The sequence below is a fragment of the Paecilomyces variotii genome (genome assembly GCF_004022145.1).
Source record: "Paecilomyces variotii strain CBS 101075 chromosome Unknown C8Q69scaffold_3, whole genome shotgun sequence".
In the NCBI taxonomy this organism is placed as follows: Eukaryota; Fungi; Ascomycota; class Eurotiomycetes; order Eurotiales; family Thermoascaceae; genus Paecilomyces; species Paecilomyces variotii.
In genome coordinates this window covers 2,053,189-2,070,313 of record NW_021167142.1, presented here as the reverse complement: position 1 = coordinate 2,070,313, position 17,125 = coordinate 2,053,189, and the positions used below count along the sequence as shown (strand labels likewise).

General features: G+C 46.8%; 6 protein-coding genes across 6 annotated transcripts; 2 read left to right on the top strand and 4 right to left on the bottom strand.

Moving 5' to 3' along the window:
- Positions 1–238: 238 nt before the first annotated feature.
- On the top strand, positions 239–2,414 carry C8Q69DRAFT_219288 (hypothetical protein). The gene is made up of 3 exons (XM_028626278.1): positions 239–904; positions 993–1,500; positions 1,560–2,414. Exons 1-3 carry the CDS (start codon positions 367–369, stop codon positions 2,317–2,319), a joined length of 1,806 nt encoding a protein of 601 aa, XP_028486831.1. The 5' UTR covers positions 239–366; the 3' UTR covers positions 2,320–2,414.
- A 733-nt stretch (positions 2,415–3,147) lies between these two features.
- On the bottom strand, positions 3,148–5,396 carry C8Q69DRAFT_443582 (ASST-domain-containing protein; the record flags this gene model as incomplete). The annotated part of the gene is made up of 4 exons (XM_028628927.1): positions 3,148–4,354; positions 4,434–4,897; positions 4,990–5,154; positions 5,268–5,396. 4 exons carry the CDS (start codon positions 5,394–5,396, stop codon positions 3,148–3,150), a joined length of 1,965 nt encoding a protein of 654 aa, XP_028486830.1.
- Positions 5,397–7,572: 2,176 nt separating this feature from the next.
- C8Q69DRAFT_219252 (hypothetical protein) lies at positions 7,573–8,060 on the bottom strand. Its single transcript, XM_028626277.1, has 2 exons — positions 7,673–8,060; positions 7,573–7,608 (listed from the first exon to the last, which is right to left on the bottom strand). Exon 1 carries the CDS (start codon positions 7,997–7,999, stop codon positions 7,766–7,768), a length of 234 nt encoding a protein of 77 aa, XP_028486829.1. The 5' UTR covers positions 8,000–8,060; the 3' UTR covers positions 7,573–7,608; positions 7,673–7,765.
- A 1,861-nt stretch (positions 8,061–9,921) lies between these two features.
- Positions 9,922–10,272, bottom strand: C8Q69DRAFT_506048 (hypothetical protein; the record flags this gene model as incomplete). Its single annotated transcript, XM_028632763.1, has 2 exons — positions 9,922–10,006; positions 10,082–10,272. The coding sequence occupies 2 exons, from the start codon at positions 10,270–10,272 to the stop codon at positions 9,922–9,924; spliced, it is 276 nt and encodes a 91-aa protein (XP_028486828.1).
- A 1,386-nt stretch (positions 10,273–11,658) lies between these two features.
- C8Q69DRAFT_462669 (DNA repair protein RAD50) lies at positions 11,659–14,360 on the bottom strand. Its single transcript, XM_028630330.1, has 9 exons — positions 13,987–14,360; positions 13,847–13,923; positions 13,742–13,793; positions 13,520–13,694; positions 13,367–13,462; positions 12,800–13,306; positions 12,588–12,748; positions 12,259–12,534; positions 11,659–12,202 (listed from the first exon to the last, which is right to left on the bottom strand). Exons 1-9 carry the CDS (start codon positions 14,269–14,271, stop codon positions 12,092–12,094), a joined length of 1,740 nt encoding a protein of 579 aa, XP_028486827.1. The 5' UTR covers positions 14,272–14,360; the 3' UTR covers positions 11,659–12,091.
- Positions 14,361–14,487: 127 nt separating this feature from the next.
- C8Q69DRAFT_219183 (hypothetical protein) lies at positions 14,488–16,760 on the top strand. The gene is made up of 6 exons (XM_028626276.1): positions 14,488–14,706; positions 14,766–14,843; positions 14,898–15,338; positions 15,392–15,613; positions 15,676–15,956; positions 16,026–16,760. The coding sequence occupies exons 1-6, from the start codon at positions 14,588–14,590 to the stop codon at positions 16,634–16,636; spliced, it is 1,752 nt and encodes a 583-aa protein (XP_028486826.1). The 5' UTR covers positions 14,488–14,587; the 3' UTR covers positions 16,637–16,760.
- The last annotated feature ends 365 nt before the right edge of the window (positions 16,761–17,125 follow it).

Genomic DNA, 17,125 nt, shown 5'->3' with positions numbered 1-17,125 from the left:
CACCTTCGCTAGTCAACGCACCTGGACGATCGGTTCACCCAAGCGGGGAGAAACGAGACGCAGAGAATCCGCAGCAGATTCGGTGGCCTGGACTTGCAAGTCTCTTTTAAGGCGCCCGGATCGTCCAACGGAAAGGATTGTTGGCTTCGATGTTGGAATTTGTGCGCTGCGCTTCCTTGTCAATCGAAACAGACAGAACAATTGAAGTAGACATACATCTGGGACTATGAGCCTGGGGGCCACGCATCTCTAAAAGCTTTCCCCGCGCCGTTCTCTATCTTCGTCATCGCTCAACACTGCGCACAGCAACCGATGGAGGTACACTTGACTCTGGCGCAATCGGCTGATTGATGGATTGGATTCGGGATGCCTTCTGGCGGTGATAATAAAGATCCCGATCGTGGATACAACTTTGTGAGCGTCGACCCGTCGGCGCCCGGAGAGAAGGCCGATAGCAGGTCATTGATTCGCGCCAATGCAGGCCGGTATATCTGGGAACAGCGTCGTCAGACAACAACTTCCAGCAAAGCTCGCTCGAAGAAGGGCAATGTCGACCGTTCTTCCAAGCAGCAGGGAAACTCGTCACGTTCGCTCCCAACCCGGCTCCCAAACCGGCACCGGGAAGCAGCAGTTGCGTGCAGTGTTGGAAATGGACAGACGGTGTTGACACCACCACCTGACGATGATGATCCTCACCCGGTGGACATGATCTTCGATGAATCGTCCATGACGCTATTGAAGAAGGAGCCTGACGAAGAAGAGGAACAAAGAACCAACCTTATGGCTATCGATAATGTTCATCAGGACTCCCATGCGTTGGCTCTAGACGCTGGAGTGTCGAGCCTGTTTGCTTCATATCCATCAGACCTCGATGAGCGAGCGGCCCGCAGGCTTATACATTATGGTGAGTTCTCGATACTGTAGCCACATTATGCGCATTTACACAAACATAGGCGTCTCTGGGAGATTATAGCTAACTGGTGCATAAACAGCTGCGGAGCAACTCTTGCCTAGCCTCATCCCTATACTTCCTGATGGAGGAGGCAAAGACAGAAAGTCGGAATTCTGGCTGCCTCTGGCCGTCAATCATCCTGCGCTGTTCAGCTCTATTATGTACGGTACGGCAACTCACGAGAAAGGCCGCAAGCGCCTGGAGCGTCCGAATTCACCTGCCCTGGAGAAGAAAGAACGACTTCAGATTATGATTGTCGAAGACGAGGCGATACGACGTCTGAATGCCATTATCAGTGACCCGTCCCAGGCACTGACTGACGAGATTATCCTGGCCATCATGACTGTCGCCTTCAGCAGATACGAGAACACCACGATTCCTCCCACGTGGCGAGCCCATTTATCGCCACTCAGGAGACTGCAATGGCTCGATGTATATTGCTCCTTGGATCTAGATCAGGTCCACATCCTTGGTCTCCTGCAAGTGATACATCTGAAAGGCGGCCTACACAAAATAAAAATGGAAGGATTGGCAGAGACACTTTCCTTGTAAGTGGTCCCCAATAACGACTGCTCTTGGAGACTCGCTGACCTAGACAAAAACAAAGTGCCGGGGCAATGCTAGCAACGAGGAGCCTCTCGAAGCCAGTGCTCCCTTATGTAGCGTTGGCTAAGACTAACAAAGGATCAATCCAACCAGATTGGCCACTGAACGTACTTGCCCAAATTTCGGCATACGGTCCTGCTCGCGATTTTAAACAGTACGTCCGGACAGGTCTAACCGGGGAATTGGCAGAGATTCTCCAGGATATACACACGTATTCAATTGTCATCGACCTCTTCGACAAGGGGAAATTGCACTATCCCGGTGATCACATCATGGCTGACCGCCGCAACTACATCCAACACCGTCTTATGTCGCTGCCATCCCTTGCCGAATGCGCGCATAACGCCCTCTTTGTCGAGACGCACCGGGTCTACGAGCCATGTCGGCTTGCCACCATGATTTACAGCTTGCTAACTGTATTCCCCGTCCCGCCTGTGAATGCTCCTCTAGCCCAGCTTGGACGGCTGGTACGCATCGCACTCACTGAATCCGACCCCCAAAAAAGCTGGCACGCAGCTCCGGACCTCCTGCGCTGGGCTTTTGTGCTGGGAGCCATCGCAAGCGGCGTCGAGAGCACAACCGCCGACGATCGCGAAGTTAGAGCGTGGTATATTCGGTCTCTTCGCCGTCTGGCCCCGGTCTTCCAGATCCGCAGCTGGAATGACCTGAAGAGGAGCATGAAGAAGGTTCTATGGCTAGACTGTCTATGTGACCCATATGGCAAAGAGCTCTGGAACGAGATCGTTTCCAGCACAATCTGAGCCGTGGGCGGTGCCGGAATCATAAATCAACCACCCTCTCTCCCTATCTTGAAACATACTGCGAAGAACGTCCGAAAAAAGATATTTGGTTAATTACCACCTCACGTATGTAATCCACCTTTCCATGAGAAGTTGACTGCATTCTGTCCTTATGAACCATATTGCTCCTTTTGGATTCTTGTTTTCCCAATGGCGTTGAGGGAGCTAGCTGGAGGCAGAATTTTGTTTTGTGTGTATTTAGCGCGCAGTTGTATACCCATTTCCAGTAAATATTTACATTTTATCTATCCGCGCTCTTTCCGGTGCCAGTTAGTTTCTCAGTTATGGACATGTCAGCCTTCCTAGATTATTATTCATTATTAAGTACGTAGTTAGTGTGGTTCATTAATAATAATACCGGCATTAAGTTAATCGGCCCTTTACTATCTTCTAGTTACCCTCCCGGAAATCACCGGTCGACGACAGGGGTTCGTTGCGACTCCTCGTATCTCCCGGCCAGCTGCATAGACTAAATCATCATGGCTACACCTAGTTTGTCTGTCCGCATCGACACAATTTTGGGATATCGACTAGTTAGGCAGCTTGGCGTTGAATTGGCAGAATCGATGCATAAAAGTTAAACCCAGAAACATAATGGTATGAACTCTTCAGAGTTTTTGAACGCCCTATACAGATGTACCGCCCGATGTCCCCAGACCCCATGATCCAAAAAAAAAAGAAAAAGAAAAATGAAAATGAAAATGTCTAAGAAAAAAAGAAGAAAATGTACATACATACATACATACATTACAAGCAAGCAAGCACAGTAGACACAAGAATGCCATCATGTCACGTACTTTCTGTACTATTCCGCCGACTCATATCGCTCAGCGCATAAACTTCCTCATCGAACGGTAATTGAATATATCCTTGACCTCTCTCACACGCTGCCACTGCTGCGTCTGCCTCCGCATCACGCTTCTGCTCCAGCTTTTCCTCGCGCGTCCGGCCCAGCCATACATCCACAGCGACGCCGGTAACGGAGCAAGCGACGAGGAGTAAGAAAATCAAAAATCCACCAAAGCCGCCGAATATCCCGTAGGAGCTGTCTTCTTCTTCTTCTTCCTCCTCCTCTTCTTCGGCATCGATTTGGTCGTTAATGTAGTCTTCGAGAGAAGCTAATTCGGAGGGATCATCTGGATTCAAGCTGAGGCCTGATTGGGACCAGTTCTCTGGAAGGCTTGAGCGTTGCACCTCGGACCAGCCGAGGGTGTTACCATGTGCGTCGAGAGCTTCGGCAGATACCCAGTCGAGATAGCCATCTGCCATGAACATGCTTTCGAAATCGGTTTTCTGCACATTGCCTACCAGCACGCGGTTGCTGGAGTCTTGGGCTTGTGCGTAGAAGTTCCATGATGCGACGTCTGTTGCTCCGTTCCAGCTCACGTAGAATACGGTGACGGTTGAGGAACTGGCGCTGGCGTAAACGAAGGATTTGATAGCGGGTGGCTCGGCTGGTCGGCCATGGAAGTTGTTGCTGGGGAGCTTAAAGGTGCGGTAGGATGAGAAACGAGGGGATATAAAGCGTGCCTCCATGAGAAGTTTGCCTTCAGGACTGAACTCGGAATGGTAACCCTGCTGACTCCAGCCGACGAAGACGTTGCCATCCCCTTTGCCGCCTGGGTTAGATAGGATCTGGACGTTGCCGCGGAGGCGAGTGAGTTCTCCGTCTGGGCGATCGAAGCTCTTGACGACTCGCGCGGTCATAGAAGTGGTATCTAGTCGAACGATGAGAGCCGTGGAAATGGTGTCTTCTTGCGAACCTTCGTCGGAGGCATTGTTGAGGAACGAGATGACGGTTTCGTTGTCCTTGGATGGGACGAACTGTGCATGGTGCTGCCTGTAGAAAGAGAAGTCCTGGTCGAAATCAGACTGCTTCCCGCCTAGACGCCAGATGATGTGTCCGTCCTGGCCGGAGATCAGGTAAATGGTGTTTGTGAATCGAGCGGAGAGGAGATAGTCGCCGTTGGCATTTTTATCGACGGAGTTAACGTGGCTGTTTTGAGAGTGGTCAGGTAAATTGGTCTCATCAAGTTGCTCTTTTCCTCCTACAAAGCCAAGGATTATTCACTCACATGTAATCCCATCCAGGCGCACCGGGCAATCTATCCGTTGGGACAGCAAACGTTGACTCGCTCAGAGAGACATGGTCCTTCGAGCTCCATTCGAAAACCACCTTGCCGGTGGCAGTGTCGATTTCTTCAAACCCCCCAATGATCACCACACCAGTTTCGCCTGGCCGGCCTAGATCCGCAAAGTCCACGTTCTCGGGCCTGTACGTACAGGCCAGAGACGTCTTTCCACCCTCGAGGACTTTGAACTCGTGCATATTGAATGCAGAGAGATCGTTGGTCACGCCCACGATCTTTTCGTGCTCATAGTGCTGGTCATAGATCATACCACTTCCTTTGACGCTGTCATCATGATAGGCATGCTGAAGGATGAAAGACATGTGGACCTCATCGTCGATATTTGTCACTGGTCTGAAGTCGAAGACGTTGCGGTTCTCGAAGAGGCAAGCTCCGGACCAGATTAGTGTCTGAGCGCTGTGTCAGTTTCTGTTTACCACCTTTTCTTTTTCAAATCAGGGGGGGTAATAATATCTGGAGACACAACAAAGAAAGAACATACTCCATTTCCGTCATAGATATGCGGGCCAACCTGGCATGGCATCCATTTTCTCGTCGGGGCTTCCGGATCGATCACCGAGTATGGCGCAGAGAACCAGTATCCAGAAGTCATGGAATCCGGGTCATGGATTGTCACTTCATACCGCGGGGCTTTGATATCCGGACGCTGTAATTGTCCATTAGAATCAGCAAGGAAAAGATTCTACATTTCCGTCGACCAGAAACATCTTCTGGAAAGAAAAAGAAAAAAAAGCAGCATCTCATATTGACCACACTAACCGTGACAAAGGACATCAAGTCATTGCCCGTAGTAATATCTACCTCGGCAGTAAGTGCGACATTGAAACAAAAGAAAAGCGCGTAGAAGCGCAAAACCAAGAGAAGGACCGGCGAGGACGACATATTCATGATATTAGGACATGGAAAAGGCAAGAATTGAAAGAGGATGAAGAAGCCATCTAAATGGGACCTTGCCTCGAGGCAAAAGCAACCTTTTTCTTCTCTCTCTTGTTTGTTCTAATCTGGAAGGGGACAACGACAACGACGACCATGACCACCGCGAGGCCACTGTGGCTGTGGAGCATACGACAACTTCCCTAAAATACGTTGGATCATTCCACCGAGCTAAGGCGGAGAAAGGGTAAACACGATCTGCTTTCCCCCCTGAAACGTACAGTTTGACTGCCTTGAGACTCTGGGAGGCGTTCTGGAATCACAATACTACCCTCAGCGGGCGTTAATAGAGGATCGATAGATAAAGATTATGATGTGCATCGTGAGCTTGGCGGTCGTTCGAATGGTTCTGAACCAACTAGGGCTTCATAGCGAGACTGGGCCAAGACCCCGGTGATCCCTGTGACAGGAGTTCCTGGGGTAGTTAGCGGAGAGTGTTTCGCATAGTTGCTTGCTTGTAAGTTACATTCTTCTGATCCTGAAGTTAGATATGTTTTCTAGATCTTTGATTATATACTACGATCTTGCTGACACCATATTAGATCCGATTGCGACATACGAAACGAACAAAGTAGATAAAAAAGCGATCTTTGCCAAAATGACTGATCCTCGTTGCTCAAAGCATTCGACAACACGGTAGATCTCACGACGAACTGCGAACTCGTGCTCCGGCTCTGATTCCAGGAAACCCCCTGAGTCGGGGAGAGTTTTGCGCCACAGTCGGCAGTTCCGCTGTCTAGAAACACGCCGTTACAAGCTATAAGTCTTGGCCATCTTGGCATCGTTCTCTTCTTTTTAACAGATCGAATGCAGTACTATCATTTGCCGGGCCAGATCGTGTATTGTCGTCCCAATATTGCACCCTGACATGTCTTCCTGATCTTTTTGACCAATAGCTGCAGTGAAACCTCCAAAGGATCTCGAGAGCCGCATCTAGCAGAGCCCAAAAAGAACCTCGAATGGAGAACCGCGTATAGGAGTCAATGCTCTTACGTGGCCGACATACGTGGTGTTCGGCTTGGCGCTTGCGTATCTAATTATTAATGCCAGGTGTGTACGCGAGAATGAAAAGCGCGAAAAGTCACAGCCAAAATCGAATCGAATTTATCAACTTCACTGGTGTATCGGATGCCCGGCAGTCCCACATGTCTATCTTTCACGCATGGGATTTTTTTCTTATCTTGATGACAGATGGGGATTGGAGAAGCTTGTCGCGCGATACTAGTCCCAAAGAAGCTATGGGAAACGGTGAGAATGATAATAATAATAATCGCCTTTGGATGGTTGACTTAATATCATAGAGTAGTCGTCTATTGCAATATGTTCTGCGACAGTTGTCGCTTGTTCGGAGCTTGGCACAGCTGTTGGACATTCTCTGTTCGGACGTCCGACGAACTAAACAAGAGGTCATTATTATTGACGTGTAATGCATAGTATTGGACTATTATTGATAGATAGAGTAGTACTTCTATAAGCTAGCGCCAACAAAGACTCGTCCAGACATAAGAACAGATCTCAATAACCACTTATCATCCTTCTCTTCTGAAGGGGATTGGATCGCGAGCAAAGGAAAAATCGTCAGGAAAGCTCTGGTATGCATCGGCTAACACCTAGATTCCTCTCTTGCATCCGTACTGTGGTTAAGCTTCTCACGAGTTTAAAGGGATAAGGGTTATTTATCGTTGTCGGACGTTGCAAGGCCATACCGTGGTCTTTTCTCACAAGCTGACGGTCATCGACAGGACACTGCGTTCTGGGAGAAATCCTTAAAGCTAAAGTGAATAGACCTGCCTGTTCCCATACATCGGCCTGACAGGCTGCTGCCGCAGGAATTCGACGATAGCTTCTATCATCACTGCTGTGCCATTCTCGCAGACATCCTAACGTCATTGTTTAACGGGACACAATATAATAACACGTTTTAGGAATCAGTACTTACGTCGGCAGAAGAGGCAGAAGCAGCCTTGTCCATCGTGAGTCGTGATGGTTGCTGGAGGTGTCATCAACGTGAGAGATGAGCCAGCTCAAAGATATCGAAAGCAATGTGTGTGGGAGAAGATGAGATAGTAAGAGACAGGACAGGAACGCGGTATAGATAGTCCATGAAGGCAGTGAACCGTAAGCGAGGTGATTCAATTCACCTTGAACACTTGAAGATATGTCCCGTCTACAACAACAAAGAAATTTGTTAGCCCAATTTTGATAGATAGAAGAGTTAGATCATAGCACACCTGTGTATCTTCGAGAGCAATCACATGGCAGATTTGTGGCTGCCAGGTATTACATGCCCAACAATTGGGCCCCGCAAGTTTTATACAGTGTTGCTAACTTCGTTCATCTGAGAATCCAGATGACCTTGAAGATGCCACTGACATCGTGTGGACTTTAGACCCGTCAAGTGAAAGTAGTCCGATGATATTATCCGACTTCTTGTAGCTCTCCGGCACTTTGATATATTGATGTGGAGTTTGTAGCCGGTGAGCAATTAGAGAGCCCCAATCAGATACGTCAGATTGCCAGACATCAAGGCCTCGGAAGTCAGGGTCTTTGAAAACCATCACAGCACCGTTCGCATGAGCGTAGTTCTCCGCAGTTTGAAAATCCTTCGCGGTATAGATGTCTGGACCAAACAAATTGCCGCTGGCGTTGTCGCTGATGACCGGTGCAAAAAGGATCATAGAAATGTACCGTGCTCAGTCCTCGAAACCAAAGTTTATCACTATCGGCGTTCAGGCTTTCGCCTAGTTTCCTCCTCGAGTGGCATATAGTCTTGTCAACATTCTTTTGGCTTTTTGCTTTTAAACATAGGACATTCTCCGGCAAAGTCTGAGGACGGTTGAACGGGTAGAGATCCGCAATGCAATGTGTGGACACGTCGTAGGACTCCTGTATATATATATATATAATGGAATCTTGTTTTCGTCACAATAAGGGCCCATCAGAAAACCCACAGGACCAACGCCGCGAGTCACCAGGACAGTCTCATCGTTTGGACGGCATGCCGGATCATCGACAAGTTCAACCAAAAAGCCAGAACATGCTTCTGATGGAACCGATCATTTGGAAAACTCCTATCTAATCCAGTCAAAACTATTCTTAGAAGTGATAAGACCCTAAACATGGACAAGGTAGTACTTACTAGAGATGAGGACAAATACTCCTAATATCCGGGGGGGTGGGGTTCCAGGGTAACTATATTCCTCTATCCAGATGGGTTCAAATCCGTTTTCTTCGAGGAGACTGTGATCTTTGATACCACCATTGGCAACCAGCTCCTCGTCTCAGTTTATATCTTCGCCTTCAGTTAAGGGCTCTTTGGCATAGGATTCGCAAGAGAAATCATCCGCACCTTCTCCGTAAGATCATCTGTCTTATCCGGGGTGGGGAAAGCATCAAAGGGAGATATGTCATGACCATTCTTCGCTTCTACCAGAAGGGCCATAGCCGATGATCGATGGAGATGAAGACAATTAATATGTGATATAGAATCCCGATGAGTTTAGCAACGCTGATATGTGATGGCAACGCCAGGCTAAACCCGAGGACTGTGGATGCTCCAGTCAGTCAAGAGGATAAAACTGATGAAGGGGACTATATACTCGATGTTTTGACGATCTTGAAAGACGATCTCATTGAAGATGGCTGTGGAGGAGGTTACTCTACGGTAACGTCACATTCCATTAAGTGGGATGCTATCACTACCTATATAGCGGCAGTTGCCTACATTCACAATCACTACAATCATATCATACTTAGCTCGACCAAGCGAGCAGCTCACGTGCTTTTTGCCTAGAGTCTACCTTAGATGATCCAAAAATGAGAGGTTTTTACAATCGGTGAATGAAGGTTTTAATCAACTACCTAGAAAGGCGTCCTGGATATCTTTTACAGAGTGACCCCGTATTGCAGATAGTTATAAAGGTGCCCGAGAAAATGCGTCATTGTCGACTAGGGAGACTAATTGGCGGATTGAAAGAGTAATAATATACCAAGGAGAACTCGAGAAGAAGCCTATTGGTGGTGATGAATATAATATAGGTTTGCTCTATCAATATAGAGAAATGTACCGTGCAGTTTTCGAGTATACAATTCTATTGACAAGACAAATCGTGAGACGCCAGTAGCTTTGTACATTTGGAAAAGATGGATAGCTCTGGATAGAGTTTAAAATTATCTCTTATCTAGGCGAAAATGCTGGTCTGTAAAATGATAAACATAAAGAGCGGTCCCAATTACACGTCCTCGAAAGGAATATTCTAATGACAAATGGTGAAGATAAAGTATAAGTATGTATATACTTCGGCAAATCATGGAAAATGCTCTAGCTGTCATTTGTAGAATGAACAGCATCACTATATAACCCATTTCCAAAGAGACAACATAGCACAAAACGCTCAATAAAAACACACAAAATAAACACCGACTCCCCATCTATCCATCATGTTTCTTGTTCAGACAGCGTACCAAAATTTCCATCACTTTATAAACCGAATTCCAACAGCAGGAGTTTGTCCTCATATAATCGGAAGTTATAAAACGTGGCTTTCATCTGCAAGGTTTCTTCACTGTCGTCTGATGACCAGGAAATGTTAGAGACTTCGCCTAGGCGATTATATACGAAATTCTGCATGAGCACTTACGCAGCAGCAGCCCTTCTCTGATAATTCCGCTCCGCTACTTCGTACCCGTACTTCTCGACATCAGACTGGTAACGTCTTCCCCTTCTGCTGTGTCCAGATGGATTGGTTGGCTGCGGTGATGGCCCGGAAGTCGCGTCCTTGTATGCGCTTCTGGACTTGACGAGGGCACCAAGCGCTGCGAGGAGACACATTGTGGCGGAAGGAAACTTGGAGTAATGAAGACTTCTGAAGGACTTTTCGTGGAATGATGAGATTCTGTCGCAAGATAAGGAGATTGTTATTCGCCTTTTTGTATGTTTGACAGAGCTTGAAAGTTAACAAGTAGTCGCAGGAAAACCGGTATATTTATAGTCTGGCACATCAGCTGTGTATTGATCTGTCATGACCAAGTATAGAATCATTATCTGCCCCATGGAACAAATCGAAGGATTTTGGATTTTCTCAGCTCGCGGCGTTATTGGTCATGTTGGGGCTGGGGGCCGAATGTTAGCAGCTGGCTATATTCTGCAGGATCCAAGATGAAGATCTAGTTTCATCCACATTATTCGGGTATAAGCAATGATCGACATTCTAAATGCTAGTGTCGAGAAGAAAACTAAACATGATGCTTAATCTGCTGTTTAGTTATCCTCACTAGAACGTGCCTGGTCAGAGATTATGCGCTGTAACCAGGGCTAGTTTGTCGGCCCCCAACCTTATGTCGTGAAACAACCCGTTTCGGGTGAAAATAGTTTTTACCTCAGTAACTTAGCCACCCCCAAATTTAGCTTCCTGCGAGCTAAACGCGACTAATTCAGGTATCATCTAAACTAACTCTTGGTCCCGACCTCGCCTACCCCGTACCTCATACGTGGTAGCGAGGGTCAGGCCTAGAGCCTGTCGGCTGATACTCAAAGGTGCTAATTGTCGCATTATAAACCAAATTATATTCACTTGAGATGCAATATTAAGTATATTTCTTGCCGTATACTGGTAGCGGAGCTCTCTTTTGGAATCGAAGGGACACCCAATAGATCTGTGAACGAGTTATCCATATCTTCTGAGGCTCTCGAGTCTTGATAGTTAGTTGTTTTATTTGCTTCGAAAGCTAAAATAGTGGTTCCGAAGTTCAGCTCAGCTATGTAGACCGATTTTGGAAAGTAATAATATTGTAGCGGCTACATCTATCGACGGGAATAAGTCTGAAAATACCAACAGTACATCTCTATCATTGGTTATTAACGATCGTACAAAACTATTATCACTGTTCCTAAATCTCAGTGCAAGATCTGCATGTCTTTGACTACAATGATCTCTCGATAGTATTGATGAGGGCGGGCATGAAAGATTCAAGAATAAGCCTCCAAACTATGTGCATTGTCCAATACTGTTGAGACATAGGGGCCGATAGCTAGTCTCTCTCCTAGTACCGTCGTATACGAAGATCAAACGTGGCTGGGGCTATGGATCGACGACACGTGGCTATGCTTAATCCTTCGCCTCTGACCGTTAAATTTATTTTTTACTTCCCCCCGCGCTAAGTATCCTAACTTCCTAAAGTGGAAATCAGCACAGCACAACACCCCCAACAGCCCAGCCTCCAACTTCTAAACAAGATACCAAAAAAGCAACGCATCGACACCTCCTCTGTGAGAAGTCACAGCCTCTTGAGGTCATCCTGGGAAAACATGATACACCAAAGATCTTGAATAGATTTGCTCAAGCTATTGCTAAAGCAAATTCGGGACAAGGCCTACCTGGATCCAATACCAGCTGATTCCTCACCACCTACTTATTCATTCTATGTTCTCATAGTTTTCTAAATTTCTTCTACACAGGCGATAGAATACTACAGATCACGAAAATAACGTTAGTATAGAAATTATGACACAACCAGTTTGACAATATTATTATGCTATCCATGGTTTAACCTATTACATATTGATATTGAGTGAAGAAACACAGCTATCGAAGTGAATAACCATCGGTCATAAAGCAAAATTAAGTGACTCTAGGTAATTCGCTCAGCATCTACGCAGAAACCTTCTCATCCTTCTTCTTGGCTGCTTTTCGGGGGATTCGTTGCCATCCCATACCGAAACCGGTCAAGAAAGACGCAGCAGATCCTCCAAGTGCCAGATACTGGATTTTAAACCTTGTTAGTAACATGATCGAGATTGGCATATCCGTTAACTTACGAAAGTATGCACCAGAGCATGGTTATATGCAAGGAGCACAGCTGCAAGATCAGCTGGCGGGGCTGTGCTTCGTACACCAGAAGCACCGGCATTGATTATCGTTTGCGCGTCAACGTTCGGAGCGTATGTTTGCAACGAAGAACGCAAGCCGTTCGTAAAGATGGTTTCACCAACGGCGAGGAATATGGCGCCTCCTAGGTATTGGAAGAAGAAGACCTGGGATGAAGCTATCGCAACGTCTTGCGCTGGCAAGAGGTTCTGGATGGCCGTAATGGGCTGCGCGAATTCATTATTAACAGCAATAAATAGTAAGATGAGATATTGCTTACCATCTGAAGAACAGACCCTCGACCGGTACCCATAAGTATCTGATAGCCGATCCACGGACCAGCGCCAGTTGATGGCAGAAAGGTGGTCATCAATCCTGCACCTATGGAGCTCAACGTGCACCCAAAGAGTGCCCACGCGGTACAATAGCCGATCAACTCAACTGTCAAGGAGTTAGAAACACTCCGACGCTGTCACCAGAGAGAAGGCATACCGAATTTTCCAGCTAATACCGCACCGAGAATTTGTGCAATAGCTGTAGGGAGTATCATGACGCCACTCATAGTCGGGCTTGCATTCTTGACGACTTGGAACCAGATCGGCAGATAGTAAGAGAGCAATAACACCGCCCCCATCTGGAAGCAGGATGTGAAACACCCGAATATAACGAGTCTTTTTCGTGCGATATTGGGTGGTATCATAGCTTTATCTCCCCTATACATAACCCATGCGACGCACACCAGTAGCGTCGCGAATGCACCGCAAAAGAGTCCAATGATCGTTGAAGACCTCCATGGATATGTTGTCCCTCCCCATATCATTGCAAGTAGGAACATGACACAGGCAGGGGCGAAGAGCGCGAAACCTATAAGATCAAGTTCTTCGGTAACTATGTTTTTGAGATTGATCCAAACAGGCCTCTTTTCCATTTGCTCAGGTATAGAAAGGGTGGAAAGAATTAGAATTGCCAGACCTCCAGGAGGAAGGTTGATATAGAAACCTGTCGAGCCAGTCAGGAAAGTTGAAATTGACCATGGTATTGTAAGAGACAAACACGTACACCACCGCCAGGATACATGCTGTGTGAAAGCACCACCGATCAGGGGCCCAACGACAGATCCCAGGGTAGAAATTCCCATTCCGGCTCCTACGAGCACTGTTTCCACATAAAACTATTAGTACAGTTCGATGCAAATGTTCCGGATGTCCTTACTGGGTTTCTTATCTTTCGGAGCCGCGGCCGCAATTGTTGTAAATGCTCCATTTAACAATCCGGCTCCGCCGATACCTTGTATGGCTCTCCCAGCAATGAGCATTTTGGATGAAGTAGCTGATCCACAGATCACAGACCCGATGAAGAAGATTACACTGAAAGTTATATACGTTTGCTTCCAAAGTCAGCATCTCCGTGTACGAGCGCGAGTATGTACCGTACCTTTATTGGAAAGTGCGTATAGAATTTGCCCGCCAATGGCTGGAGACAGCAACTATGAGAGCTGTTAATACAAAAAGCATCCATACATGCGATCGGAAAACTTACGTCGAAACAAGGTAGGCGCTTCCATACCAGCCGATGTCGTCAAGGGACTTGAAATGAGAAGTGATTTGGGGGATTGCCTTTCATATGTCAACGACGCCACTAGGTTAGATAACCTAACAGGAGGTATATATTGGACGAACCGTTGAAACTATGGACCCATTAAGAGCCATAAGGAATGTAGAAAATAATACAGCGGCGAAGAGAATATACAGCTTGATGCCAGTGAGGCGGGTATGGTCAACACTGGGCACATCTCGTTGTATATCCACACTCCGAGCATGAGAGACAGTGTTTGGTCCATCTGGGGATTTTGACTTCGTAGACTTGCTTTTGGAAGAAAGACACTGTTCGTCACCTAAGCTTCCTCCCGATGCATCGGGCAGAACAGAGGATGGCGTACTATGTGACATGTTGGTGATAAACATGGGATATTGAATAAACTTCCATATTGTATTCTTATTGTTTGATGAGTGTTCCGATTGCTCCGATCCTCTCCTTGCAATGCTTGCAGATGTTTTGAATTCTGGGTATAGTCCATCTACATTAGGCCTGAGCCCTTCCCGATTGGGGCGCTCTGAGGACGGGATGCCGTCGGACACGGAGCTCCGTGTCCGTGTCGGTCTCGTACCAGCATTCATTCATCTTGTAACACGAACGGAACAAACGGACAACCATATTGGCGCTCATTGTATCTTTCATCAAATAATTTTCGCTATTCCTAGCCGCTAGGACGGCATAGACATGCTCCGGTTGACTCCGCCCGGCTCGTCTGGCCTCGCTCGCGTCCCAAAGGCTTGCGTTCCATGTGCCCGTGCAAAGGTCAAATGTGAGATTGAAGCAGAAGACGGCATTTGCCAACGGTATTTTCTTATCATGCGTCAAGGAGATTAATTAAAAAGTGCTAATATCACTTACTTAGATGTCGCCGCTTGAAGAAACAATGCAGCATGCAAATGCCGGGGGCCCATAGGCGGAAGAGACCAAAACCATATGCTTCGTAAGTGCAATCGCTATCATTACTGAAAAGACAGAGTACCAATGTTTCATTAAGGGATGTAGCCAGGCTGGAGCAGAAGTTAGATAATGTTGCCGCTATACTGTCGGCCTCAGAGCGAGCCAGACAAAATAACAATCCAGGGAGCCAGACCACAATTGCGAGTCCGACTGCTGGACAGTATGGTCTCTCCCCGACGGAAATTATACGGCAATTCATCCCAAGTGACAGAGAAGCGGAGATGATGTTGGATCATTTTCGAGTTAACATGATGCCTCATTTTCCGTTCGTCATCATCCCTGCTGAAGTCAGTTTGAATGACCTTAGGCGGGAGAAGCCATTCCTTTTCACGACAGTGATGATGGTAGGCTGTAGACACGATGCTTCGCGACAAGTTGCAATGGCAAACAAGATCAGGGAGATCATAAGCTACTCCGTTCTCGTCAAAGGGGAGCAAAGTCTTGATATGCTTCAAGGACTACTTATCTATCTAGCATGGCACGTTGTCCAAAATATATTGGTTGGCGTTCTCTGACTGACTATCCGGAAAGGTATCATTTCCATCTTCGACTCGGCTCTCAGCTAACGAATCTTTTCCATCTAATCATGGCCATGATGACGGACCTGTGCCTAAATAATGCAGCACATCCAAAGAGCCCATCGAAGCTTGCTTTGGGTCTTGCCAAATACTTCGAGAAAGATGGACAGCCACACACAACTAGAACGTTGGAAGAGAGGAGAGCCTATCTAGGTGTCTTCTATCTCACTTCAATGTATGCAGACTATCATATCTGTTGCCATTATTCTTCTTTTCCTATTATTGACCACGGAGCAGAGTATCACTCTATGCCAGAAACATTGCTTCTCTAAGATACACAAAATACACCGAGGAGTGCTGTCAACTAGTCGCAGAGGCAGCTGAATATCCCACCGATACGCTCCTTATACAGCTGATGCGCGCACATCGATTAGCTGATAAGATCAAACTTTCTCTTTCTCTTGATGAACTCGAAGTTCAATTAGGAGTCTCAGCTCCTATAGGGGCTTATGTGAGATCGTTAGAATCTGAGCTTGTACAGCTGAAGCACACGTTTCCTCAGGACATTCCCGGTTTCAGTAAGTCGATTTACTCTTTTCTGTGGAACGGGAATGTAAACTCGGTTCAATCTGACCATTGTGTATCAGCTGATCTTCTTATGAATTACTATGCGCTGGAGACCTTTCTATACTCAGTCGCGTTGAATGAGAGAATGAGCGCCGTCCGGTACGGTAACTTCCCAATGGCACGCTTGGAGATTCTCCTATCTTGCTTGGAGTCCACAAAAGCATGCTTCGACACATTCCATTCCTTTTCGCCATCCTCATATTTCCACCTTCCGTACCCTTTGTGGTCGCAACTGGGCCACGCAATCATTGTCCTGTCCAAGCTTTCTCTCTTCAATGGTGAAGGGTGGGACCAGGAGTATGTACGCAGCCAGATGGACTTTTTCGAAGTGCTTAGCACATTTGATCAGAAGCTCGAAGAAGCAAGAGAATACAGTCGATCGACCTCCCAAGCGAGCATCTCGGAATTATCTATGGATATACCGGAGATATTTGTCAAGCTCACTCCAAATTTGCAGCAAATGAAGGAATGTCATAAGGCACGGCTCCAGGCACAGACTAGCACAACTGAACAAACTCAGGGCCCATCTCATGGTGATAGTGGCTCAGCTTCTAGTGATGATCTAGTCGTCCCTGATACAGCTGGTCTGTTCGAATTTCTCGACGACAGTTTCTGGAGGCAGTTTACTTGAGTATAAACCAACTCCCTTTTATGTATCTTTCCACTGAATGTATTCACAATATTATACGTATATACATGAGATGCGTCACATCTGGAAGAGTTCACTTTCGTAGTTCTCAAAATGGACAGGCGAGGTAGAAGATGTTTAAAGCGCAGCAGGTTTCGCAGGACCCCCAACTCTCTCCACTGTGGGAGGAGCACAGTGCGCGTTCTAAATACTTGTTATAATCTCGTTTTCTAGCATATCTGCTTCAGAGATCAGTACACAAAGCGGGTGTCAAATCGAGCCTTTGTAAAAGAGCATATACTGAATGTATTGCAGGGCGAAAAGACATCTGCCCCAATATGCATGCGCGCTTGCATCAAATGATAGGCGTCAAAGCTTCGATACTTTCGATGCACGCCTCGAAAATAGTGTACTAAGCAGAATACGATGGTATGCTTAGTATGTTCTTGCCAGCTTTTAGTATTATCGATACTACGGAGGTATCGCCCAAGT